This window comes from Colletotrichum godetiae, assembly GCF_030913485.1.
Source record: "Colletotrichum godetiae strain CBS 193.32 chromosome Unknown BDP55scaffold_43, whole genome shotgun sequence".
Taxonomy (NCBI): domain Eukaryota; kingdom Fungi; phylum Ascomycota; class Sordariomycetes; order Glomerellales; family Glomerellaceae; genus Colletotrichum; species Colletotrichum godetiae.
In genome coordinates, this window is record NW_026851291.1 from 118,988 (window position 1) to 141,899 (window position 22,912).

General features: G+C 51.7%; 8 protein-coding genes and 1 non-coding gene across 9 annotated transcripts; 3 read left to right on the top strand and 6 right to left on the bottom strand.

The window, feature by feature from the left end:
• Positions 1-791: 791 nt before the first annotated feature.
• BDP55DRAFT_617082 (EC13 protein) lies at positions 792-1,803 on the top strand. Its single transcript, XM_060571276.1, has 2 exons — positions 792-1,112; positions 1,185-1,803. The coding sequence occupies exons 1-2, from the start codon at positions 1,029-1,031 to the stop codon at positions 1,554-1,556; spliced, it is 456 nt and encodes a 151-aa protein (XP_060425822.1). The 5' UTR covers positions 792-1,028; the 3' UTR covers positions 1,557-1,803.
• Positions 1,804-2,581: 778 nt separating this feature from the next.
• Positions 2,582-4,404, bottom strand: BDP55DRAFT_635451 (aldehyde dehydrogenase; the record flags this gene model as incomplete). The annotated part of the gene is made up of 7 exons (XM_060572776.1): positions 2,582-2,877; positions 2,939-3,242; positions 3,316-3,348; positions 3,400-3,460; positions 3,512-3,727; positions 3,781-4,013; positions 4,087-4,404. 7 exons carry the CDS (start codon positions 4,402-4,404, stop codon positions 2,582-2,584), a joined length of 1,461 nt encoding a protein of 486 aa, XP_060425823.1.
• A 784-nt stretch (positions 4,405-5,188) lies between these two features.
• On the bottom strand, positions 5,189-6,038 carry BDP55DRAFT_752145 (uncharacterized protein; the record flags this gene model as incomplete). The annotated part of the gene is made up of 2 exons (XM_060580656.1): positions 5,189-5,926; positions 5,990-6,038. 2 exons carry the CDS (start codon positions 6,036-6,038, stop codon positions 5,193-5,195), a joined length of 783 nt encoding a protein of 260 aa, XP_060425824.1. The 3' UTR covers positions 5,189-5,192.
• Positions 6,039-6,425: 387 nt separating this feature from the next.
• BDP55DRAFT_283899 (uncharacterized protein) lies at positions 6,426-7,417 on the top strand. Its single transcript, XM_060566497.1, has 3 exons — positions 6,426-7,045; positions 7,102-7,211; positions 7,273-7,417. Exons 1-2 carry the CDS (start codon positions 6,506-6,508, stop codon positions 7,201-7,203), a joined length of 642 nt encoding a protein of 213 aa, XP_060425825.1. The 5' UTR covers positions 6,426-6,505; the 3' UTR covers positions 7,204-7,211; positions 7,273-7,417.
• Positions 7,418-8,642: 1,225 nt separating this feature from the next.
• BDP55DRAFT_283952 (uncharacterized protein) lies at positions 8,643-11,021 on the top strand. Its single transcript, XM_060566498.1, has 5 exons — positions 8,643-9,673; positions 9,786-10,055; positions 10,109-10,324; positions 10,389-10,616; positions 10,689-11,021. Exons 1-5 carry the CDS (start codon positions 8,839-8,841, stop codon positions 10,796-10,798), a joined length of 1,659 nt encoding a protein of 552 aa, XP_060425826.1. The 5' UTR covers positions 8,643-8,838; the 3' UTR covers positions 10,799-11,021.
• A 566-nt stretch (positions 11,022-11,587) lies between these two features.
• On the bottom strand, positions 11,588-12,876 carry BDP55DRAFT_523383 (uncharacterized protein; the record flags this gene model as incomplete). The annotated part of the gene is made up of 3 exons (XM_060567789.1): positions 11,588-12,301; positions 12,378-12,648; positions 12,815-12,876. Coding segments are annotated over 3 exons (1,047 nt in total), but the record flags the coding sequence as incomplete, so codon positions are not given.
• Positions 12,877-14,442: 1,566 nt separating this feature from the next.
• Positions 14,443-16,378, bottom strand: BDP55DRAFT_283979 (cytochrome P450). Its single transcript, XM_060566499.1, has 2 exons — positions 15,144-16,378; positions 14,443-15,072 (listed from the first exon to the last, which is right to left on the bottom strand). The coding sequence occupies exons 1-2, from the start codon at positions 16,254-16,256 to the stop codon at positions 14,554-14,556; spliced, it is 1,632 nt and encodes a 543-aa protein (XP_060425828.1). The 5' UTR covers positions 16,257-16,378; the 3' UTR covers positions 14,443-14,553.
• An 870-nt stretch (positions 16,379-17,248) lies between these two features.
• Positions 17,249-17,336, bottom strand: BDP55DRAFT_t265. The gene has a single exon. It is a non-coding gene; the product is annotated as a tRNA-Glu (tRNA).
• A 918-nt stretch (positions 17,337-18,254) lies between these two features.
• Positions 18,255-21,848, bottom strand: BDP55DRAFT_559567 (RasGEF domain-containing protein; the record flags this gene model as incomplete). The annotated part of the gene is made up of 2 exons (XM_060569911.1): positions 18,255-21,386; positions 21,447-21,848. The coding sequence occupies 2 exons, from the start codon at positions 21,846-21,848 to the stop codon at positions 18,255-18,257; spliced, it is 3,534 nt and encodes a 1,177-aa protein (XP_060425829.1).
• Between the last annotated feature and the right edge of the window lie 1,064 nt (positions 21,849-22,912).

A 22,912-nucleotide genomic window follows, 5' to 3' on the forward strand; every position in this document is an offset into this window, starting at 1 on the left:
TTCAACGATCGCGACGCAAGTGAGACTGCTGATATGTGCGAAGCCTGCGACAAGAAATCAGAGTACGATATAATCGACGCTTTAAAGCACCTTCAGGCAAAGCGTTCACGCGCTCAATACTCAACCCGCAAAGTTTCCAAATTTCAGAGCCTCGGTATCGCCGGAGATCAAGACCTTCCTAGTATCTAAGCTGATTTTGATTCTTTCAAGGATTTCATGAAGTCTAACATGGCTCTTACTCAAGTACAGATGTACTACTAGATTAGAAGTTGAAATGCCAAGAGCTCTTAGCTCTCGACATTGAGTACCTTTTGGTTAAAGAAATCCGAGACCGGAAACCGTTTCCGTCAAAAATTCGAAACCGAAGGCTTAAAGTCGAGTGTTTGACCACGTGCTAGGCTGTCGTAAAGTCTGAGATATTCCTCAATTCAAAGAGCCAATAAGTGAGAGTCGATACGCCAAGAGCCCAATACTTAAAGCCTTTGCGAAGCTCCATCGAGACTAGACTTGTGCACGTTTGTCACGATTCTCAATTACTCTGACTTTACACTAAAAGGTTTGCGAAATTACGCCAGGCCAGACGAAATTAAGCTTTCACAGCCTCAACTAAGGCGTTATGCGGATCCGTCGCGGTGAATGGGTCTTTTGTGTAACTCGGAAACCTAAAGCTTGGTGGACACATGACAACTGCTCCATTTAGCGGACTACTCCGTACAACTTCATCTTCAATACTTGTGAATTTTGCCTAACGATGTCTAATAATGTTCCAGCCACTGTCAGCAGTACACTGCCAAGGATCTAATCGAACCTTGGACTCATTGCCCACGGCCGTAATATTGATAAAAGTTCCATCGTGAATTCTCTATAAAAGGTCTTGTGCCGTCAAGAATGTTCTGATTACACTACATCCCAAGACACCGGATATTTAAACCACCATCACTTCTCTTCCTACTAGACTCGCTCCTTTCGATATCCATCATACACCTACACATACCATCGTTCTACCAGACATCCACGAAATCTTCGCAATGAAGTTCTCTGCCGCTCTCCTTACTATTGCCACTTTGGCTACTTCTGTATTTTCCACGGCCTTGAGTCCCCCCGACAACTCAGTCGTTGGTGCTGTTAACATGGACGTCCGTGAGGTCGCCCCTCTCGATTCCTCTCCCATTGAAGCCCGTCAGAGCTGCTTCTCCCACATTCTTCCTGTTCTCAGGATCAACCGAGACAACCGCCGAGATATCCAGGGTGATCTCGACGCCCGCCGCTCCATCGAATGGAATCCGAACCGTAACGTTCGCGTCATCATCGACTTCTCGTCTACGACCACCCGGAACCGCCAGCTGAGGTACCAGATCACCAACCGGTCCCAGCTGTTCGGCGCGGCCATCATCTTCAGCAACTACCAGGACACCATCACCGGCACGGTCAGGGAGACGATCAGGGTTCCGATCGGTCGCGCTACCGGGATGAGTCTCAGCCCGACCCCAACCACCGGCGCCGGCTGCATCGTTCTCGACCGCCTGGATGGTACTTGGTATGCCCAGCTAGAGTAGAGCAATCCTAGCGTCACCGTCCAACAGGGGTAGCTCGTGCTACACATCAACCTTGTCTCCAGCTAGTGTCTCTTCCAGCCAGCATTTCGAGAAGCACGTGCTGTATTCAGTCGAGGAAACAGGAACGCAGGATATTGTTCAACCACTCAGCAATACCCCCCGGTTTAGCTTCAGTGCCAAATGACCTTAAATAGCAAGGCTCTAAGGCTGTATCGTTATATGGAAAAGGATTTGAGCCGTGGCAACTGCGTCACATAGATGCTCAGAACTCCCTTTTTCCAAACTTCTCCGTATGGTACTACTTTAAGTACTAAACTTATTTAGAGGCACCAAGAACAAATACAGTCACTATTAGAGAGCTACACAGTCAAGTATTGCTTAGTCAGATGTATCGATAACATTTGCGAGATGCTGCGTCAGAGCAAGGAAACATTCAAAACTCATGTTAGTTGGATTGTGACAAAAACGTACACAACGCGCCGCTGTGCTGTTGCCATAATAACATCCGGGATCTTGTCTGTGGAGCTCAGCTTGACGGCAAATGAGCAGGGTATGCTCACTGTAGGACCGACAAGTTCCTGATTCAAGTTTAACGGAAGCTCGTGTATTGAGGTGCACCAAGAACGAGACGATGAGGAAGCAATTTACGTGCTCGTGAGCAGGATATACTTCAGCCAGAAACCAATTGAGTCTACGCTGGACCCTTTTCGAGACCCGAAGAAACAAGGTAGCGCGTTGTTCCAGGGTGGCAGAGAAGAGACAATGAGCTCCGAATACAACATGCCTGGGGGCGGGGGTGTGAGGGAGAGGATATCGTAATTCAAGTAGAGTTCTTTCCGCCCTCGATCAAGGACTGAGCTTGAGCTGGCTCATATTGCAGTGGGGTTTGATAGAGACTTAGGGCCCACGATTGGCTCCAAGCTTGTGATTGGAAATCGAAATGCATAGAGTAATTGGTCAAAAAATTGACGATTCACCACTGGCTTCAAACGTTCCAAATGAAGCTGAATCGCAAGAGTGACCTACTAGCTAACAACTTGCTTGTTAAGAAACAGGGTCTGCACGTTGCAGAACCCCTTCAGGCCATTTGCGCCCCACTCGGTCCCAATGCCACTCTCCTTGTGCCCTCCGAACGGAGCGAGGGGTGAGAGATCGAAGTGTGTGTTGATCCAGACATTACCGGCTTGAATTTGCCTGGCAACTCTTGCTGCTTTATCCAGATTGTTCGACCAGACGGATGCTCCAAGACCCATCGACGTATCATTGGCTCGGGAAATAACCTCGTCTTCGTTGCTCCAGGATAGAAGGGGAACAATAGGTCCTGTTCGAGATGTGTCAGAGATCCAAGATACATGCAGCAGGACGTTACTTGAGGAACTTACCAAAAGGCTCCTCGACAACCAGACGAGACTTCTCGGGAGGCCGATCGATGATGGTAGGAGTTATGAAATAGCCTTGGGACTTCTCGATGCTGCCCCCAACGGCAACTTTCCATCCTTGAGACTCAATATCCGAAAAGAATGTCTTGACTCGTTCATACTGCATTGAGTTCTGTAGAGGACCGTGAGTTACCCCGGGTTGCGAGCCATCACCAAGGTTATACCCCTTGACGTGCTTCACTAAAGCCTCCTTGAATCGATCAAAGATGGACTCGTGCACATAGATACGTTTGAGATTGAGGCAGATCTGATCGAAGTGTATCGGTGAGTAAATGTAGTCTTGACGATATGAAAATGAAACGGAACGGGAAAAATAATACCTGGCCGGAGTTGAGAAAGGCGAAGAATGCCACCTGTGTTGCTTTAGTAAGCGCGAGCTTATAGAACCTTCAGGTCGAACTCACCTTTTCAGCGACCTTGTCAACATCTACGTCCGGAAACACGATGGCGGGATCGTTTCCTCCCCTTCTGGCGTTAGTCTTTGCCTCAATGAACCAGATCTCATGGTACACTCACAACTCCAATGTAACCCTTTTCAAAGTTTTGCTAGCACTCTGCATCACCAGTTTTCCGGTCGCTGTGGATCCAGTGAAGCTGATCTTATCAATGCCCGGGTGACTTGTCAACCAAGGGCCAAGGTCATCGTCTCCGCTCAAGGACTGCACCACACCCGGCGGGAAGAACTGTTGTGCTAACTCAACCAGCTTCAACCCACAGTACGGTGTGAAAGGTCTGCGTGTTCATGAGCGGTCATATCAAAGCTTTAAAGTGTGTCGTATCCTTACGAGGGCTTCACAATGATCACATTTCCGGTCAGGAGAGCTGGCGCGATCTTACCTGTGGCCAGGAGCAAGGGAAAGTTCCAAGGAACAATAGCCCCAACCACACCCAGAGGAGCGTAACGAGTGATGATGGTTCGGTGATCGTTGTCCTCTACAACATCCTCTGGGAGCGGAATATTGGCCATGCCACGGATCCAGCTGATAGCAGCATCTGTCTCGGCGTCTGCTTGAGGGATCTAGGCGGTGTTAGCGTGGCTCGGCAGTTCGCTGCTGCGAAGATAAATTCACGCAAGGGTTCGTTGTTCATACAGGCTTTCCTTGCTCAGAGATTAGCAAGTCCCTGAACTGGGTTCTGTAGCTATCAACAGCATCCGCATACGCCAGGACTGCCTTCTTCCGGTCTTCATAGGGAACCTTCGACCATCCTTTGAAGGCATCTTTTGCTGCGGCGACGGCAAGGTCAAGATCCCCGCGTGTAGCAATAGGGACCTCTGCTTTTGCTCTCAGGTTCGCTGGATTGATGCCATGTCGATTCTTCTCCGTTTGAGAAGCTTTTCCATTGATAATTTGGACAAAGCGGTCGCTGAGACTCAGCGTTGCGAAGTTATCACTATTGGTGGCGGCCATGATGCGCTATGCTTGGAGTTTGGAAAGTAATTGACTTTAGAAATAAGTATCGTACCCCGCACAGGTTGTTGAGGTTTTCCTTGCAGCTCCTCAAAAGCAGATCGGTACGAGGGCATCGTTCAACAAATACATATCTAAGACATTTCGGTTACTCAGCTGGCTGAACCAAGTACCCCGCATCTAGAGACGCTGCAAAGACCGGACCGACCGCCGACACATCGGATACCATTCGTTTGGAGATCCTCGGCTATCATAGATATCTCTGAGTTAGTACCTAGCCTACTTCTTGTGCTTGTTAGTCCACAATATGCTTATACACTATTACGACCTCTCTTAATAGTACATGTAGAACAGGGAGTTCGGGAAAGGAAGTTCACACCTACAAGTTGCTCGACAAGAAGACTTCAAGAATTTTCTACTTCAGAGACAGTGAGCAATAGTAGTGGTAGAATTGCGTTGGTCTATTTGGTTTGATATTAGAGGCTTGAATCTGCGAATAGAAACCACCTGAAGGTCTGTCTAGAGAGAAGCTGTTACCAAGGTTCGACTTTCGTCCAGCCGTTTCGAAGGCTTCAATTACGACTTGCACGCTGGTCGTCGGACGTACGACGAGAGACAATGTACCATAGATTGTGTTCTTCCTTCATACAAATAACTACTCCACAATCCTAGTATTAGGAAATACAATTCCGAAGGACTGCCCGATTACATCCTGCAGGCTACATGTAGCCTTCAGTCTTCACATCAAATCATACAGACCAAACGATATACCGGAGTCAACCCCGTAATCAGTCCGCCACATTGTGCAAATAATCATCGATCTGGGCATCGATCTTTCTCGAAGTCTTCCAAAGAACAAACATCGCATATCCGGAAATGCTTGCCGTTCCTACAATAATGACTGGCCAAGCAATAGGAAACACAGGTACAGTAACAAGCAACAGCCCTCCTCGGATCAACCGCCCACGCCACGCAGAATGATACGGTGCCTCTGCGTGCTCTAGATTCTTGATCCTACACTTCCCCCGAAGTCTCTTCTTTTCGGCTCCATCAGGCATGAAACGAGTGAAGAGAACGGTGAAGGTTTGTCTAGCAAACCACCAACAATTATGGTGAAGGAAGGTGTAGTCGGACGCCACTTGGTGGATGATGGAGAGTATGTTGGCCATGTTCGCCAGAGTTGGCGGGGAAGATTCCAGGTCGACATCATGTATAGTCTTGTCGTCATGGTGAACAAGACTCGACATAGTAGGTGCCGGTATAAACATCAATTTCGCTTCGCTGTTTGGTGCTTGCTTGCCTAAGTCGCCCATTCGTTCAAGTCTAACCCATGAGATCTCTGCTACATCTTGGACTTTGATGCGCAGTAGGAGATACTCGTGTTGCAGGGTGCTATGCTCTCTGTTCCATATGACGCGGATAACGGATCCAGGTGTCTGATGGCTGACAATATGGCGGATGATGCCCAGACCTCCTAATCCCAACATCCCTTCCTTCTCCAGTTGTGTCTGCAGCGCTGAACCTTCAACCATAAAGAATGAGAACTGGGGGGCTTTTGACAGAGTTTCTAACCATTTTAACTAACCTGTGACACCTTGGGGAGTCGTGGGGCCTCGACTTTGTGACGCACCCATGATTTACTCGGAAACTTGGAACTCTTTCAGGGTACAGTGATGAGTAAGAACGAAACCGGCGATAAGTGAAGTGTGTACAGTGTGTCACAATCCATGAGTTTCTCGGAGTGCTTGGAATCGTCTTAAATGCAAGTGAATTTATGTTGCGATGGTCTGCGCCTCTATGATCTCAGAACGGCACTGCTCCATCTCGGCGTTTTTACTCAGTCGAATTTGGTGTAGTTGAATAAGGCAACCAAGGCTAAAAGTGAAGGCAACGAACCCGGAGATCGCTAGCTCGCTATACGATGACCCGTGATGCGGTAGCGTGTTGAGCTCGACATAAAGAGGCAGTGTCCGGCGTCACATTTGAAGTCATGGGCCATGCTTCTACACTCTCATCCACCACACCACCTCTCCATTTCTCAGACTTCCGCGCGCTTTGACTGCAAATTGGTTCAAGGCTGAGGTTTTTTGTTGGGGCCACGATGGCTACGAAACCAGCGCCACGATCCCCAACCAGGGGCCAAGTGCCATCAAACGTGTTGGGAGCGACAGGCACCTATCAGGAAACCCCGCATGCTACTCTGTCACGACCACATAGCCCACCATTCTCTGCCTACCTTCAGCTCGTCGCTTTTACTGCCACCATCACGGTTTCCGTTTCTATCTCGGCTAGCCAAGGATTTGCTACGGGAGGCAACTTCTTCGGTATTCCTCTAACTAATGAGACTGATCCAACTATAACGACCGCCGTTCGAGCCACCGCAGACGCGGCGTATTGGCTTTCATGGGCAGCAGCAGCATCTTCGGTCTCGTTGATGATCGCACTCATGTTACAGCTGATGCAAACAGATGAGATGTTTCTGGATGCTCTAGAAAGAATAGAAGGAGGCCAGAGTCTGAACCTCCCAAGAGTAGTTGTGGGATTTGGGAGCTGGGTTGCTCTCTTGTTGCAAGCAAGCGCATTAGCCTTTATAGGGCAAGCTCTGAGGGCAATTAACAACAAGAGTGGGAGTATGATACAGGCAAGTACCCTCTCTTATGGAGTTCCAGGCGCATAGTAATTCTGATTGCGTTCCAGTGGGCATTACTTGCCGTGGGGACAATTTTCGTGTTCTTTTACCTACACACCATCAAGTTCTGGAAGACGTTCAAGAAGTTCATTTCAGGATTTCAGACTTGAAGCGGCAGGTATTGTTCTTGTCTTTCTACTTGGCCGTGAATTTTGAAACAAAATTAATCACTCTGGCAGGCTATTCACATGGTGCGAGACTCGAGAGGACGGGATACCAATTACTCTCGTTTGATATCTTAGTCAAGAATCAGCAAAAGACTTAAGCAAGGCCCTACAGGGAGAAGGCGACGCTGAGCAAGATATGGAGAGTCTCAACTACATTTTCGGTCAGCGCCGAGGAACGGCTATGTACGGCGACAACCAACGTTTTTGACGGGCCTCTCAAGATCTCGGCTACCAGAGGAAGATCTCAACCAGTTGTGCGATACTAGGTGGCTCTGAAGCAGATCGATGGGATTTGAAAGCTGAAACGCCATGTCCGGCAAAACACCAAGGCTTACAGGTGCTAAGCATTTGAAAGCTTTTGTTTCCAAGATCCAGGCTCAGTATGAGAAACTGACTTGTCTCGTAAATGTCCTTCGCCGTCTCAATGTCATCCCTTGCGTTCAGAACGCCACCTACTTTTCAATCTTTGCGTTGTTTGGAACGGCGATAAGAACTGCGCTTGACCTCTGATACCTCTCGTTTGTTGTAAATTGTTTCCGGCGGGTGACTCTCACAGCCGTGACTAAGGAGCTTAGCATAACCCCATCGAGGGGCGGGCCAGTTTCACGATGTCACCCCCATCACAACGGCCTCCTGCGTGGAGCGTGAAACGAATAGGGCTGGGTGAATAAGTGATGTGGTCCTAGAGTCCGAGGCTTCGGGTCTTGGAAATCTACAACAAAACACTATTGGATTTTCTTTATGTCTCGTTTCCGGCGAACTAGCAATCAGCTGAACCTCAGCTCCAAGCCATGTCTTGGCTAGGATTTACCGAGCCTTGCTGCTTACATGTACCTATGTTACCAGATTGGTCCGAACACTTCTCGTTCCTTCAAGATTTGGACTTTTTTTCTTCTTCTTATTGACGCAAAGACATAGTACTGTGAACTTGTGAAGGAGGCGGCAGGAACCAGTCATGTCAGGCGCCAAATTCCTCATCTCTTCAGCCTCAAGACACTAAGCGCCTATGCCCCCTTCCCAGCCTTCCTCTCTCGATGCAGAAACGTATTTGATTGAGAGGCAGGAGGTGCCAACTGAATGGCATACCAAGTATGCAACACGCCAAAATGCCAAGATTCTGGCATGTGGACCAAGACGCCTTGTTTCACCACTCGAAATCAAGATATCCCTTGTAACAGTTCGCATGCAGTAAGCCGTGGATCCCAGCTGAATCCCTATTCAGTGTTCAAATTGGGATCAAGGTTGATTGGTGCAAGTTAGAGATAGCCTGCTAACAAAGTCGTTCAGCACTGCCTTTACTATGATACGAGACCTGCTATCTCTTCCACGCCGACATGGTCTGGAGTGATTGACTACATGAAACCCGGATACCCCGAAGAATTTCAGGATGAAGACTGGCTACTATCATTACACCTCAAGGATTACACCAAAGCGGAATCTCTTCCTGCTACCTCCGGTCTTGTTGTCCTCACATTTGCCACGCCGGTCGGTTTCCCTGTGTCCCCCGCTTTGGAAGTTGCGTCAAAAGCAAGAGACCTAACTTATTTCCTCAGCATCGGGTTTCTACTTTAGAGCACCATGGGTCTAAACGATATCTGCCAACACTTTGACGAGGGCGAGTACACTGCCCGGATTATATCAAGCACAGACGAAGAGCTTGTACAAAGAGAGGTCGTGAAGACCCGTCAACAGATTACGGCATACTTCAGCGGAGGAACATACCTGGGAATGGCCATCCCAACTTGCGGCGCATCGTTGATCATGGCTCCATTAGCAGCTCGTAAATTCTACATCTCCAGGAAGAAGCTCAAGATCGTGCAAACTGAGCTAGAGCGCCGCCAGATACCCCTGTATGAAACCCGGAAACGCGACGTCGCCATATCCGCCATCACCGGAACCATCGGTCTCGCAGTCGGCATGGTGACACTCGGTGCTACCGACTGCCTAACGGATGGACTCATGTTCACGCCGTTGGGGAATTCGGGGGCTTCAGGGGCTTCAGCCATCGGTGCTTTGTCTGCAGACCCCGTCGGTGCGGTAGGCGACGCCATCCAGGGGGCGGCCGCGCAGTTCCAGGAGGTCGGTACCAATATCACGGGGGACACCATGGGCCAGACTATCCTACCGGAAGTTCAATTGATGGAGGTGCACGACATTGACACAGGAGCGACGGCCGAAATGCTCGTCGCTACACCGGAAGTAGCCGGCGCATGGAATATGGGTGTCGATTTGGCGCAAACGGCTGAAAAGGCATTGGCTTCTTTCCTGGCGACGGCAGGGTCGGCATTGGTCATGGAAGCCGCCGCAGGATATGGAAAGGCTCGAGGACGATGCTGCCCCCGTCTTCTGGGTGTGTTTAGTGCCATGAACTGTGACAGTTATGGAGAGCAAATTGGAAAGGGACAGTATCGGCGTAAGTTCTCCGGCTCCCCTTCCCCGTGTTTTTCAGTCTATCTTGTAGCTTTTGAGTTGAAGTACGAAGAACATGTTCGCAGCTCTTGATTCGCTAACATGTACCGTGCTAGATTGCTGCCTGTGCGAGAACGATAATTTCGACCTTTGCCAAGCCTGCTATTCCAAGGGCTCGAGATGTCGATCGGCTTCCCACAACATGACCTTGCTACAACCAGCCATGAATCAAGACCTATCTCCAGAGACACCTATCATAAACTTGTATCCAAATTGGGAGAATGAAATCGTCCAGTTTGTCACACGTTCCCAACTCTCTGGTGGAAAGTACACGTTATTTGGGTGTGACCACTGTGGAGAGGCAATACGCCAAGGTAACTGCTATCGTAAGTTTCCTCCCACAACTTTGAAAGGTCCTTGCAACTGATGTTACATACAGATTGCTTTGATTGCGGAAACTATGATTCCTGTGAAAAATGCTACAAAGATGGTTCCAGCTGCGGGGTTACAAATCACGTCCTCTCGGCGCTTGTCTGCGCAGTCGACTGCTCAACTCATCGGTATTGGGTCAGTGACTGCCGATGGTCCAAGGGCATGTCTTCCGCAAAGCAATGCAGTTGTTGCCATGAGATGGTCAACCAAGGGCGATACTACCGTAAGTGACTACCGACGTTGCTAGCCCTAGCCGTTATCAGACTGCTGATGACGTTGTGGTACAGATTGCTGTAACTGCGATGGGGACGACTATGATCTCTGCCATGCATGTTACAAGGTAGGCGAGAGATGCAGGAATCCTACGCAGCATACATTGCAGCTACACCTGGCGGGCAACGACCTGTCTCTTTGGGCATATCCCGAGACATGTGCAAGGCACTCGCACTCCTTTCAGTCAGGCACCGTCAATTGCGATCATTGTTCAGAAAAGATCACTCGAGGAAATTTCTATCGTAGGTTTGCCCTTTCCAAAGACCGTAGAAACCGTAGAGAAAGATTCCACTTGCTGACCTACCGACTTCCAGACTGCTGTGAGTGTGAAGAGAATTACGACGCTTGCGCGAGCTGTTATTCGAAGGGCAAGGGTTGCAAAGATGTGTCACATTCGCTGAATATGCACTATGTAGAGTCTTGAGGTTGTTTTTTTCTCTATTTCTAACGTTCTCCCAACTTTCCAATTTCCACTAGCAATTTGTAATTGATAGTCATGAAGCAGAGTTTTGCTCTCCGGGAGGTGCCTTCTGACTACCCAGGAGCGATCCGGGGTTGTAGTGATATTGTGCGTCACGGTCCACTTTCACAATTAACGAGACGAGACCATAATCGAGTACAACACGCTTCGAGACGTGAGGGGGAGAAGACTAGGGAACAATGGAGAGCTACCAAGACGCGTAATACAACACCAATCTCCGCCCAAAACACGACCAAAACAGCCCGAGATCTTGCGCTGCCCCGACTGGCCCAACGCCCTACCGCCTCACAACAAACGCAATCTTCCAAAAACGTCAAAAAAACATACAACACCAGGTATTCGCTGATCGTCACCGACTCAACTACTAATCCGGCCCTCACTGGCTTATCTATGGGAGAGCGGACGGGATCCCGAGTTTTCCAGTGGGTATGGTCGTATGTGGTGATTCGGGTTCGTAGAGTACCCAAGTAGAGGGCAGACACCACTGGGAAAGTTCTCCATGATGCTCATCACATTTCTGGTCAGCGATGAGAGATTGCCATGTAGAGTAATGACCTTTGTTTTCTGTGGGTCTCCATCTGTCCTCAAAACGCCGCTCGCCCCTAATGCTTCTATGTGTATCGTTTCCGGGTCTTCCGGACTTCATTAAGAAAAGGCCGTGAAAGGGTATGGTTCAGAGGAAATGAAAGAAAAAACAGCAACAAGACCACAACGCCCCAACTACTCTGCTGATTTTCGGGAGAACCGAGAGAAGAAACTCTTCTTGGGCTCTTTGTCCTTTTCCTTTTCCTTCTTGAGACCCCTCGATTTGCTGGCCTCTTCCTGGGTATCGAGCTGCGTAGTGTTGTCGTTCATGACCTTTTGCGCATGCGAAACGGTTCCAGGATGAGGACCAGGCGGTGGGCCCGCCGGTGGACGAGGTGGGGGCGGTGGTGGTGGAGGACCCGGAGGACCCGGCGGCGGCGGTAGCGGAGGGAGACCGTACTGGTACTGCGGCGGATACGGGTTCTGTCCAGGCGGTGGCGGGAACGTATACGACATTGGCGGTCCACCGGGGGGCGGAGATGCTGGCGATGGCGGCAGAGCGTAGCTTTGCGGCGGAGCCTCGAGCATCGGTAGCTGGTTCTGCTGCTGCTCTTGCTTCTGCTCGTCCGAGAAGAGGTCAATGACCTTGCCGGAGCTGAAGAGTCTCTCGTACACGGCGAGCGTGGTGCCAAAGTCCTTGTGCCCGTCGACTTTGACGGCGTCGAGGAGTTCCAGGACGAACGTTTGGCAGTTGTTGGTGATGAGGTTGTAGGCTGGCTGCCGTGACCTGATGCTCTGGATGACGTACTCGCCCGCGCGACGGATGGCGTCGTCGTTGAAGGTTGTTTCGCCGACGGTGAAGGTGCGCCATTCTTCGCGCTTGTATCGCTCATTGGTGTAGATGACGTGAAAGCTCTCATCCTAGATGGGGTGGGTTAGGTCATGAATGAAGAGAATGGGTGGGCGGTGAGTGAGTGAGTGAGATGAGAGGACTCACCATCCACAACTGGTGAGCGTAGTCGCCGATCAGGACGGCCCAATGCTGAGTGGGATCAGGATACTTGTTGATCTTTTCGGTGATCATCTTCCCCAGGCCCGTCTCCTCGGCGAACCACTTGCCAGCGAGGCCTCCGACGGGGTGCCAGCCGACCTCGACGACGCGTGAGGGGCCATTGATGACGGGCTGTGTGACGGGGACGACATTGGGGGTCTGACCCAAGCCGACGGCATGCTTCAAGGCGAGTTCACCCTTGTTATAATTCTTCTTTCTGTCGTTGAATCAGCGCAATTGCCTCAGACCATTATTGGTGAGCATGGCGGTGTAGTCAAATGATGGTTGAGAGTGAGGGGTTGGAGCCTCATAGGGCTGGGCTGGGATGGGGGAGGGGTCGCAAGACGCGGAAAGTGCATATGAGGGAAAGATGACGCGCATACAGGAACTCTCCCACTTTGTCCCGCTTTCTCTTCCCTTCCTCGTCGGATCCCGGTTGTGACATTGCGATATCCCAACGGCGCGGCGCGGGTTTAATTGGGGGGGTCAATGTGTGTGTGTGAAGTCGGGTTGCGGGGGGGAGGAAGGATTAAGTGAGCGCCGATAAGCGGCCAATTGGGGTCGATCTGCTAGCTCAGGCACAACAAGGAACGGCGAACAGTGACAGACAGGTTTGTTGTGTTTGTTTGTTGGTTGGATCAGGTAGGGCGTCAGATCTTGGAAGGTGAAAGGGAAATAATCGGGGGGGGAAAGGCTGGGCGTCTTACAAATGGGAGGAGGCCTTTAGACGGGAGGACGGAATACACGGCAAGTACGACCATCGATAAGTCACAGAAAACAAAACCAAGGCAGAATAGACCGATTACCGATTGCGAAACTTGCCATCGTTCACCAGTCTACTGCCTCGATTCGATGGGCCTCGATGGCCGCGGGTTCGGGCTGACCGACACGTGGAGGCGCATTAACAATTTTTTTTAATCTAATTTCCAGCTGCACCGCACCTCAGCTCGACCAATCAAATTCACGATGCGACATCGAGTTGCTCACTTCGGGGGCCAAAATCCACGCGGCCAAAGCGGCGCAGGCCTTGTTTTTTGCAACCACAGCAAGGCACAATTGAGGCTGGCGCTGCCGAGCATTGGTAGCTGAGATGGGATGGGATGCAAGCAACAGCAGCAAGCCGCGGGTTCCGTCTGTCCATCCAGCACTGGTTGATCTCATGCACCCTTAACGGGTCGGTCCGACAAGGCTTCTTTCAACCTCTTTTTAACATTTGCTTGTCGATGACGGACCGTTCAGGGCTGCTGCTGCCGCTTACCGATCAGGTCCTGAGATACTCGTCTCTTGGCAGACCCCGGTGTTCTCGGTGTGGACCTGAATACGTGTACTCTGTACGACAAGTCTCCCGCGCGTACTTGGAGTCGAAGGGATTTCACAGGACTGCCCTCTCACTCACCACTCATCCCATCGTAGTGAGCCGAGAAGGCCGGGGCCCGGATATACGGCAACGCATGATCGGGCCTTATGAGATGGATCGAAAGCACCAGATCTACGCGAAAGCTTAACGAGCTAGGGCTCATCGTTCATAAGTCACACCGTCATACTTCTTACGGGACCGTGATATTCGCCACCCGCGCAAGTCTTCATCTTAATATTAGACTGAGATGGGGTCAGTTCGAGCACTTGGAGACTAATCTCATAACTCTACGGCTTCATTTACTTGATTCCACGATGAGGATTTCCAAACATTCGCCCTCGTATTTAGCAACTTCACTGACCCTTGTTGAATTCGAGAACAAAGTACAGAATATTCAGGTTGACATAGTGAGACTTGAAATTTCCCTTCGCATTCGCAATTGCAACGTCTCATGTAAAGAGACGGCCCAGGTGCCCTCGTTAGCTCATAGACATTTCAAGCCAATTATTCGGGGTATACGGAGTGATGCCGATGAAGAAGCTTGAATAACTGCACGCATACTCTCGTGTTCAGTGAACAGTTCTTTGCACATGACCTCACAGGTGGTGATTTGCCGACGGAAGCATGTCAAACCCTGATCTTGCAAGTTTTCAGATCGTGGCTTCGTATTGTAATGATATCGGATAAGATGTTTCCACATGAGGTGTATCCTAGATTCCCTTCTCGGCATACAATCCTCCAAAGGCTGAGGTCAATTCATCACATCTAGCCGACCCAAGCATCAACAACCTTCTCAGCCCTCACCGCATCCTCCAAAATCGCCCTCCGTCTCTCCTCGCCCCTCGGCACAAACTCAACCTCAAACCTCTCAGGCCCCATGACAAGATCAGAATGAAATCCCGTCTCAATGCAGGTATCCAACCTCTTCCCCGGCGCAGGAACAACATCAAACTCCCACGCCAGCTTCGCAATCGTCATCAAGATCTGGTTCTCGGCGTAGTCCGGCCCAGGGCATATCCGCCGTCCCGCCCCGAAATTATACGTCGGATGCCTCTTCTCCCGCTCCGCCGCCGCCGCCAGCTCCGGACGCACGCCCCACGGATTCTCCATATACCGCTCCGGCAGGAACTCGTCCGGCCGGTCGTACCATGCCTGGTCCTTGTGGATTCCGTACGTGTTGGTCAGGAACCGCGTGCCTTTGGGGAACGTGTAGCCGCAGTAGGTGTCTTCCCTGGCGAGGACGCGAGGGACACCCGAGGGCGCGGCGGTGCGCCAGCGCATGGCCTACGTTGTTCAGTCATCGTCAGTTCTCAACATCATGAAAGTCCCACTGGGACGCGTAACAAACAACTTACCTCATTGAAACAAGCCCTCAGATACTTCGCCTTTCCAAGATCCTCAAACCCAGGCGCCTGCCCAGGCCACACAGCATCAACCTCCTCCTGAAGCCGCCTCTGCATCTCAGGGAACGCACCCATAATGAGCACCACGGTACTAGTCGTAGCAATGACAGTATCAACAGCAGCATCCAACGTCCCCGCCCCCAAAACAGCAAGCTCATGATCCCCATACGTCGCCCCTTTCCCCTTGACCTTACTCTCCTCCCCTTCCCGAATCATCCTAGACATAAGCGACTCCGTCTCCTTCCCCCTCCTCCCACTCGCAATCTCCGCGGCCTGCGCTTTAGCCCCGTCAAGCATGTGATACATCGTCCTCATCATCCCTTTCTTCAGCTCTGCAGCCTCCTGCTTCCAACCAGCCAAAAACTCGGGGAGATACTTCATCACAGGAAACAAATCCACCGGCGGCGCCTGCGCAGGCGTAAGAAACCGCAACCACGTATCCTGCGTAGCAAAATACGTCCCCGCCGACGCAACCTTGCCCTCCTTCTCAACCCGCTGCCCACTAATCACAGAAAGCGGCGTAGCCAGCGCCCAATGTCTCAAATGCACATGAAACCGCCCCGGCTCCTCCAAAATCATCCTCATCAGCAACGCGGCATGCGCCTCTTGCGCCGTCACAACGCGCTTCAACTCGCCGGGCCCAAACAGGTGATTCCGCAGCGCCGTGCGCAGCTTCTTGATGTGTTGGTCGTTGTTCATGAAGAGGATCGTGCCGGGGTTGATGAGCGTGCTCGTGATGTACGGCTGCGGCCTATCCGAATAGATCGCGCCGCGCTTCTCGTAGAGTTCTCTGATGTGTTCTGCGCTCGAGAGGATGACGTAGTTCTCGGTGCCGATTTTGATGCCGAGGATGTCGCCATAGGTTTTGCTCCATTCTTGGAATTTGAGAAAAGCCTTTTTGGGCGGGATTTGGAGGACGTTGCCGAGGATTGGGATTGGGGTGGGACCTGGGGGGAAGTTGGGCGGTCGTCGGGTTGAGAGGATCCAGATAGTAAGGAAGTAGAGGAGGACTGCGGCGGAAATGATCAAGATGACTGGGGAGCCGATAAAGGACGTGAGGCCCATGGTGTTTGGTAATGTCTCTCTTGTTGAAAGGGGGAGTTGTCAAGCAGAGATGGATGCGATTATACGATGTGGATGAGAGTAGGGAGTTATTAGTTGTCACGCAACGGCCCTCGAAAAGCCAGTAGCCCCTCTTCAACGCTCTCTTTTATGCTCTTTATGATCATCCATCTCTATCAGTAATCTCATCCACATCTTTCGCCACCGAAAATTTGTGTAACCTTCGCCAAACACCACCTCGCGCGGCTCACAACATCTCACCCGCATCATATCGTGACATCGGCACTCTTCCCCATACCCGACTGGTTCGATACCACTCTTCTCCACACGAGATTACCGTTATGATGACCATCCGACGTTACAGCAAGAAGCGGGCTGAGCAACGGCTGTATGGTGTTTCTAAGGTCGATCTATCGTTGGGCACACTTGGTCTAGCATGCTCTTGCTTGAGCAGGGAAGCTTACCTTGCGGTTGGTTACGTGTAGACAACATCCAGTCCCCCCCCCTCCATGCGGAGTTGGCTGCAAAGATCAGATCAAAGAGCTGCAAGTGAATGCGGGCCGAAAGGATTTTGGCTCGAGTTACATGCAGTCAGCGACTGAATATACGACGCTGGCATGCGAGGACAGGCATGTGCGGCGTAAGCAAACTGGAGTCACACGAAAACACTCTCCCAACGACATTCGTGTATGTGAGTTTCGTCCAATCACCCCGTAGGTTTTGGCAACCAGCTCATCTACCCTTGAGAGATCTTTGCCTAATCTGCTAGAGTCATAGACATGCCGACGGATTGGCAGTGAATTGCTGTTGCCCAGACATGATCACGGCGCTTAATGAGCACGGAGCCTATGGCTTGCCACGTTATATGCCATGAGGAAATGCCGCTGTGCCCTGGCGAGATGTTGACGGACGTCGGAAACAGACAATTTAACCAACAGCCCCGCCATAGGAATCAGGAAAAGCAAAAAGATTGACGAACAGCTGTTGCTAATGATTTCCGAAACCGAGAATCGAACTCGGGGCTATGCCTAACCTCTCACTGAAGATGAGAGGGCATCATGTTGGCCACTACACCATATCGGATGGATGGATGAAGATTCTGCTTCTGTGGAGAACTATATCTGGTGGACACTTGGTGGAGCGGACCCTCCGCCCATGAGGGCATTCATTCATCACGATGTGGGGTTGAAGGCCTTTAGACAACCCACTTGGAAATCGTTTCCTGGAAGCTGAAAACAACGAGGAATCATCACAGTTTGTGGCATAATGGGGTTCACAGGACATTGTACACAGACATTGATGAACTCTGAACATTAAATCGTCATCAGGATGCGTATCCTATTCATGATATCTGTCCCTGCTCCATCCTCAGAGGCAGCGTGCAGATTAGCCTACATATACAGTGTACACTTTTTGGTCTTTTAGACTCCGAGCAAAAGCCTGCCGCATCACCCGCAGCAACACCGGTGTCCAACAAAGGCACGAAGGCCTGGCCTGGTATACCTACAACTCCGGTCCATCCATCCATCTAGAGACCAGACACCATCCAAAACTACCAAAGATAGGATACACAATGGAACAAAACGTCCTTCCTCCAGCCAATTCTTGGGCAGTGAAGGTCGAATCCAAAAAGGTGTGTAAATGACTCCGATATCCACAAACAACCCACTGCTGGTCGCTGTCGAACAAGGGAGGATGAGATATTTCCCAGCATGCAGAAAAAATGTGATAAGTCGGTTCCAGCGCCGCGCGTTTTCGGGTCCGGCGGATGAGGCCTCAAGCCCAGACAAGAAGTGCAGGGCAATAAAGCAGATTAACGCCGTGTGTAGTGCCATCATAGGGATGGGACTTGTCATGACATAATACCTCGACGAGAGGTTAGAAAAATTGGGTATCAAAAGTGAAGCAGAATAAGGAGTAAAGTATGTCGCCGAATATAGGGAGATGATGTTCTCCGTTCGAACAAATGTTGTCGCGATGTAGGACGTTTCATCCGTAACCTCACATCGGTGTAGGTGTCGGTGCACCTCGGTCTCGGCTCATCCAGCCAAAGAGGTCGCCGCGACCCTGGGTGCTAGTGTTGCTGGTCTGAGGCTCAATGGGAGTTCGCACTGCCATCTCCCGAGGTTCCAGAAGTAGACTCTTGCGGTAGTAGCTAACTTGAACATTGCCTTGGTCGCTCTCGCGAACACGCACAATCTGCGCCGCCATCCAATCCTGCATCTCGGGGATCTCGGTCAATCGGTACGGGATCTGGAACCGCTGGAGCTCTCCAATGATCTTTGCAGTGCGCGTGTGCTTGTCGAAGTTGACGACGGTGAGACCGCCGCCATTCTCCTCGCAGCCATCGCCGCCAAGGGTAGGAATCTGCTTAGTCGCAGGGTTGCCAATGTCGACGAAAGTCAGATCCGTCAGGAACATGCCGAGGAAGGGCAGGCAAGGAGGGACATGGTCGTGGAGGCGGGTCCGGAGCACTTTGTTGTTTTGCGCAGGCTCAACAATGGCCTGCAATGTGCGGAGCATCTCACGTCGCTTGACAGAAACGATATCCCAGGTCTTGCGGAGACGGCTGATCGTGCTGCTGTTCAGACTGCAGATGATGGCCATCAGACCGTCATAGTTGTGGAGTTCCAGGCATTGATGAGCCACCTTGATCCACTGCTTGATGACGGCGGCACGCTTCTTGACTTCCGAGTGTTGCAAGATGGTTTCGGCGACGAGGTTAGACAGATCTGTGGACAGGGCCGACATAGCCTTGACATTGGGGGCATCAACACCACCCTTCTTCATCCACTGTGACGCGAGAAGTTCCTCGGGCATGATGGAGCAGAAGATGTTCATCTGTCTAATGGTGAGCTGGCGGGCGATCTCGAGAGGCTCGAAGTCCAGGACAGTAGGGTTGCTGCCACCGTTCTTCCAAGCAAATAGCTGGTGAATCTGGCTTTTGGTGAGAGCCAATGGCGGGTGCGGTGTGTCGGCCGGGATATACTGCGCAATGGAGGTGTTCGTCTTGCCCATGGACGACACAAGGCGCGGGACGAGAGCAATGTCCTTGGCTACGCGCTGAGCAAGCTCCAAGAGTCGACGACCAGCGGAAGGCAACACTGCGCCAAGCTCGTACTCCGCAAAAGGCTCAATGAGGCTGAGGGCTTCGCGGTCCGTCTCGTCGCGCCAGTGCGACTCGAGCCAGCCCTTGAAAGCGTTGTAAACGCGGAGCCTGACTGGGCCGGCCATGTGAGGTGCCTCGGCGACGTAGTGGAATCGGTCGATGAGAGTCTCAGCCAGCTTGAGCGGGCTACTAAACAATCGGAATGTGAGATAGAAAGTTGACACAAAAGTCGCGTCGGGAGTAGATTCGTGTGTTGTCAGACGCTCAACTAGGGCTGGGAGGGAGCCGCCGGTAACCTGGCCCTCCTTGTTGAAAATCAGCTCGTGGGCGTACGTCTTCTCGAGCATCTTAGACTCGACATCGTCAACTTCTTCGTTAATGGCGTTTGCGCTTCCAGCGTTGCTAAGCTCTGACATGGAAGGCTTGAGTTTCGGTGCCAAAGAGTGATCCGGTGTGGTCGCGCGAGTAGATGTTTGAGAAACCAAGCTGGCCTCGGAGTCTCGGCTGAGATAAGTGCTACTACTACCCGCACTTGAAGCAGCCATACTGTCAACACGGGAGGAACTGTTGTAGTCGCCATCCTGGTTTTCGATGGGGCTGTACTCATCTCCCGGGAGCAGGGATGTAGACAGTTTGGGAAGAGGCGGGAGAGTCGGCCGCATCGACGATACGGAAGACATCATATTCGCAACATGGTCATTGTTGAGATTGAGTGATGACGGCCGAGAGTTAGGTGCAGAGGAGTTCTGGGAGGAAGGCCGACGTCGGTGGCCGTGAGTTTCACTGCCATCTACGGGTGGTAGTTGAGGCAATGGTTTGTCGTTGGCGACGAGACTCGGGCGCTGCTGGTGGTGGGGCGTTGGCGGCACAACCGAGTGCATAGAGTCAGAACTTCTTGTAGACCCGGCTACGCTGGTCGCCTCGGTGGTTGTCGTTTCTGCAACGGATGGTGCAATCGATGGCCGACGGTATTGCAGCTCAAAGGCAACGTCCAAGACACTGAGATCAATGCCCAGCTCGCCGGCCTCGAATTCGCACTCAAAGTCGCCGACGCGCTCAATCGCCCACTTAGTCTTGGCTACACACTCGCCGGCAGCCTTCACACAGCCCGTTGCGGCCATTAACAGCAAGCTGTTGTCCTGGGGCATGATAACGTCGGCATCCTGGAACGCTGCGTGTCGGATGATTTGACCAGCCGCGATAACCAGTTCCCTAATGCGCTCAAACATCATATCCCTTGCCCTGGCTAACATGTCAGAGCTAGTACTCTGACCGCAGACAATGTCAACGACAGCCAGCAATTCTCCGCCCGACGTCGCCGAGAGTTTGATGGCGAAGGCTAACTCTGGCCGAGATTGGGACTGCAAGTGCAGACGGCCAATGAAGGAGCCCAGGTGGGACAAGAAAGTATCGTGGCTCTTGTTGAGGCGTTCCGAGACAAGATGATGCGGTCTTGACAGCGGAGAAGGGCCGGCCAATGAGACGCGATGTGAGATGCTGGATGACAGCCGTTTGACATTTTGAGACATACGGTGCGAGTTGGGACTAGCCGGGGACTGGAGGATAGAAAGCCGCCTGCTATTCGGTGCGTTCGACGTTTGTGCCGCGTCGCCTGTTTGCGAGGGCGTACCCCTGGTGGATGTGCCGTTCGCCGGTCCTCGGGAAGCTGCATTCTGAGTTGCATCAAATTTGATGTGATCTGCAGGCGGCGTCGGTGGTATGTAAGATTCTTCAATGACGGTAGCCATGACAGTCACTGCGGGGGCGCGTTGCCTGCGATCATCCTCAAGGATGTCGAAAAACCTTACACCCTTGGTCACGATCTTGAAAGCCTTCAAAATCATCTCGTCAATGATGTCGTTGACATCTTCTGTCGGTTGGCTGATGCCCTTCTGGGCTTCTTGCAAACGCTTTGCTGTTTTCACCAAGGCTGACAACTCGGAAAGCAATGTCTTGCGTGCGCGCCGTAGACTTTCGTTGCGGGTTATGATAGCCGACTCCCTCGTCAGGCAGTGCGTGCGTTCCTTTTGCGTTGTGAGTAAAATGCAGTGGGAGGGAGGGTAGCACGAAGTGAAAAAGCTTACCAATAGATAGCGTACTCCCGCAATGATGCCCTTCATGAATTCTTGGTTTCCAAAAATCTCGCTATCGTTTACGGATGTGCTTCGCAAGAGATCCCAGAAGTTGAGCAATGCTTTCAATAGGTTCCTCATCTCTTCCGGGTCATATGCCTCGCAGTAGTTGGTCGGAAGCCATCCCCTTGCGCCTGATACCAGCAGGGTTCCATCGGCCCATCCATTGGTGTGAATTGAGTGCACCAAGATGACATCTCCCTCGTTCAATGGAAGGGTAACGCTCGAATCGGTCATGGCGTAGCTTGGATGGAAAGGATAAAAGGCTCGCAGGAAGTTGTGGAAGACCGGCGGTGGCAGCTGGTCCGCCGCCAGGTCTTCCTGCGAGCCATTGGGTGTTGCGGGCGGTGTCATGTGTGATGTTGTGTACGACTTGGAACTGTAGTGGTCTTGTTTCGAAGACAGAGCATCGCAGGATCTGGATTTATGAAGCTTGAGAGGGGCCACTTGGAGGCTGGCACGCATGGAATGGTCGCTCAGTATTACCATGGCTGCTGCTGGTAAACCTCGTAGAAAAGCATGGGCAACAGTCGTGTAAGCGACGTGCGCGCGGTTAATAGTCGTCGGGTTTCGAGGCCGCCTCCTCAGTAGGGTCCAGGTCTGATGCAGTCGTCAAGTCAAGTCCAACCTATCCCTCGAATACGATACTGTCCTGCTGCGCCTCTGCTGTGGCCTCGTGCGGGTATCGGATAGGTCAATGGGTGCCGGTGCTTCGTCCACGCAAAGGTCCAGTCGGTTCGATCCAAAAAGATGCGCTTCTGGCGTAGTGTGTGTGTGTGTGTGTGTCCTTCCCTGAAGAGCAATCGCAAGTCGCAAGTCCCTACTTCGAGTGGGTTGATGTTGTTGTTCTTGTTGCGGTCAGGTGTCGAGATCGAGCTGTCAAGCTGATGTTGACAGTCAGTTGACGGCGGAAGAAGTGAACAGAGGAACAGCCCGCTTGGCCTGTGTGCAAGGTGGTTTTGATGGGAAGACGTAGAAGTTATGGAATGTAGGGAGGAGATGACGGGCATTGATGTGGGAGGGGAATAGGAATAGCAGGAATGTCATAGCCCTGGGACGGACGTGTTGGAGGGATCCTTGCTCGTGCTAATGGTGGATAGCTGCATACCAGGACCAGGGCTTGACTCAAGGTTTCGGGAGCCCAAGAAGAGGCCCTCCCCATGTGAGTGCCCAAAGCGAGGGACGATCACGTAGTAGGGAAGTGGAGGGTGGACTTCTGTAGGGGGGGTGACCAGCCAGGTCAGGCGTCCGGGAACTTTAGAGGGTGTGTGGAATTAAGATGGAGGGATGGGTAGTGGGTGGTGGATGTACCGTGCCACACCACATTGTTCCCCTGTAGCCGTACGTACCTTTTTGCCTTGCTCGACGGGACGGGGTTCTCTTTGGTTTGATTTTTTTTATTTATTTTTCTTTTGGGC

Coding starts and splice junctions, on each gene's coding strand:
- BDP55DRAFT_617082 (XM_060571276.1), top strand. CDS start 1,029: ATGAAGTTCTCTGCCGCTCTCCTTACTATTGCCACTTTGGCTACTTCT. Junction 1,113..1,184: donor TGAGTCCCCCCGACAACTCA/GTCGTTGGTGCT, acceptor GAAGCCCGTCAG/AGCTGCTTCTCCCACATTCT.
- BDP55DRAFT_283952 (XM_060566498.1), top strand. CDS start 8,839: ATGGGTCTAAACGATATCTGCCAACACTTTGACGAGGGCGAGTACACT. Junction 9,674..9,785: donor TGGAAAGGGACAGTATCGGC/GTAAGTTCTCCG, acceptor GTACCGTGCTAG/ATTGCTGCCTGTGCGAGAAC. Junction 10,056..10,108: donor ACGCCAAGGTAACTGCTATC/GTAAGTTTCCTC, acceptor TGTTACATACAG/ATTGCTTTGATTGCGGAAAC.
- BDP55DRAFT_283979 (XM_060566499.1), bottom strand. CDS start 16,256: ATGGGCCTCACGTCCTTTATCGGCTCCCCAGTCATCTTGATCATTTCC. Junction 15,073..15,143: donor TGAGGGCTTGTTTCAATGAG/GTAAGTTGTTTG, acceptor TGAACAACGTAG/GCCATGCGCTGGCGCACCGC.
- BDP55DRAFT_283899 (XM_060566497.1), top strand. CDS start 6,506: ATGGCTACGAAACCAGCGCCACGATCCCCAACCAGGGGCCAAGTGCCA. Junction 7,046..7,101: donor AGAGTGGGAGTATGATACAG/GCAAGTACCCTC, acceptor ATTGCGTTCCAG/TGGGCATTACTTGCCGTGGG.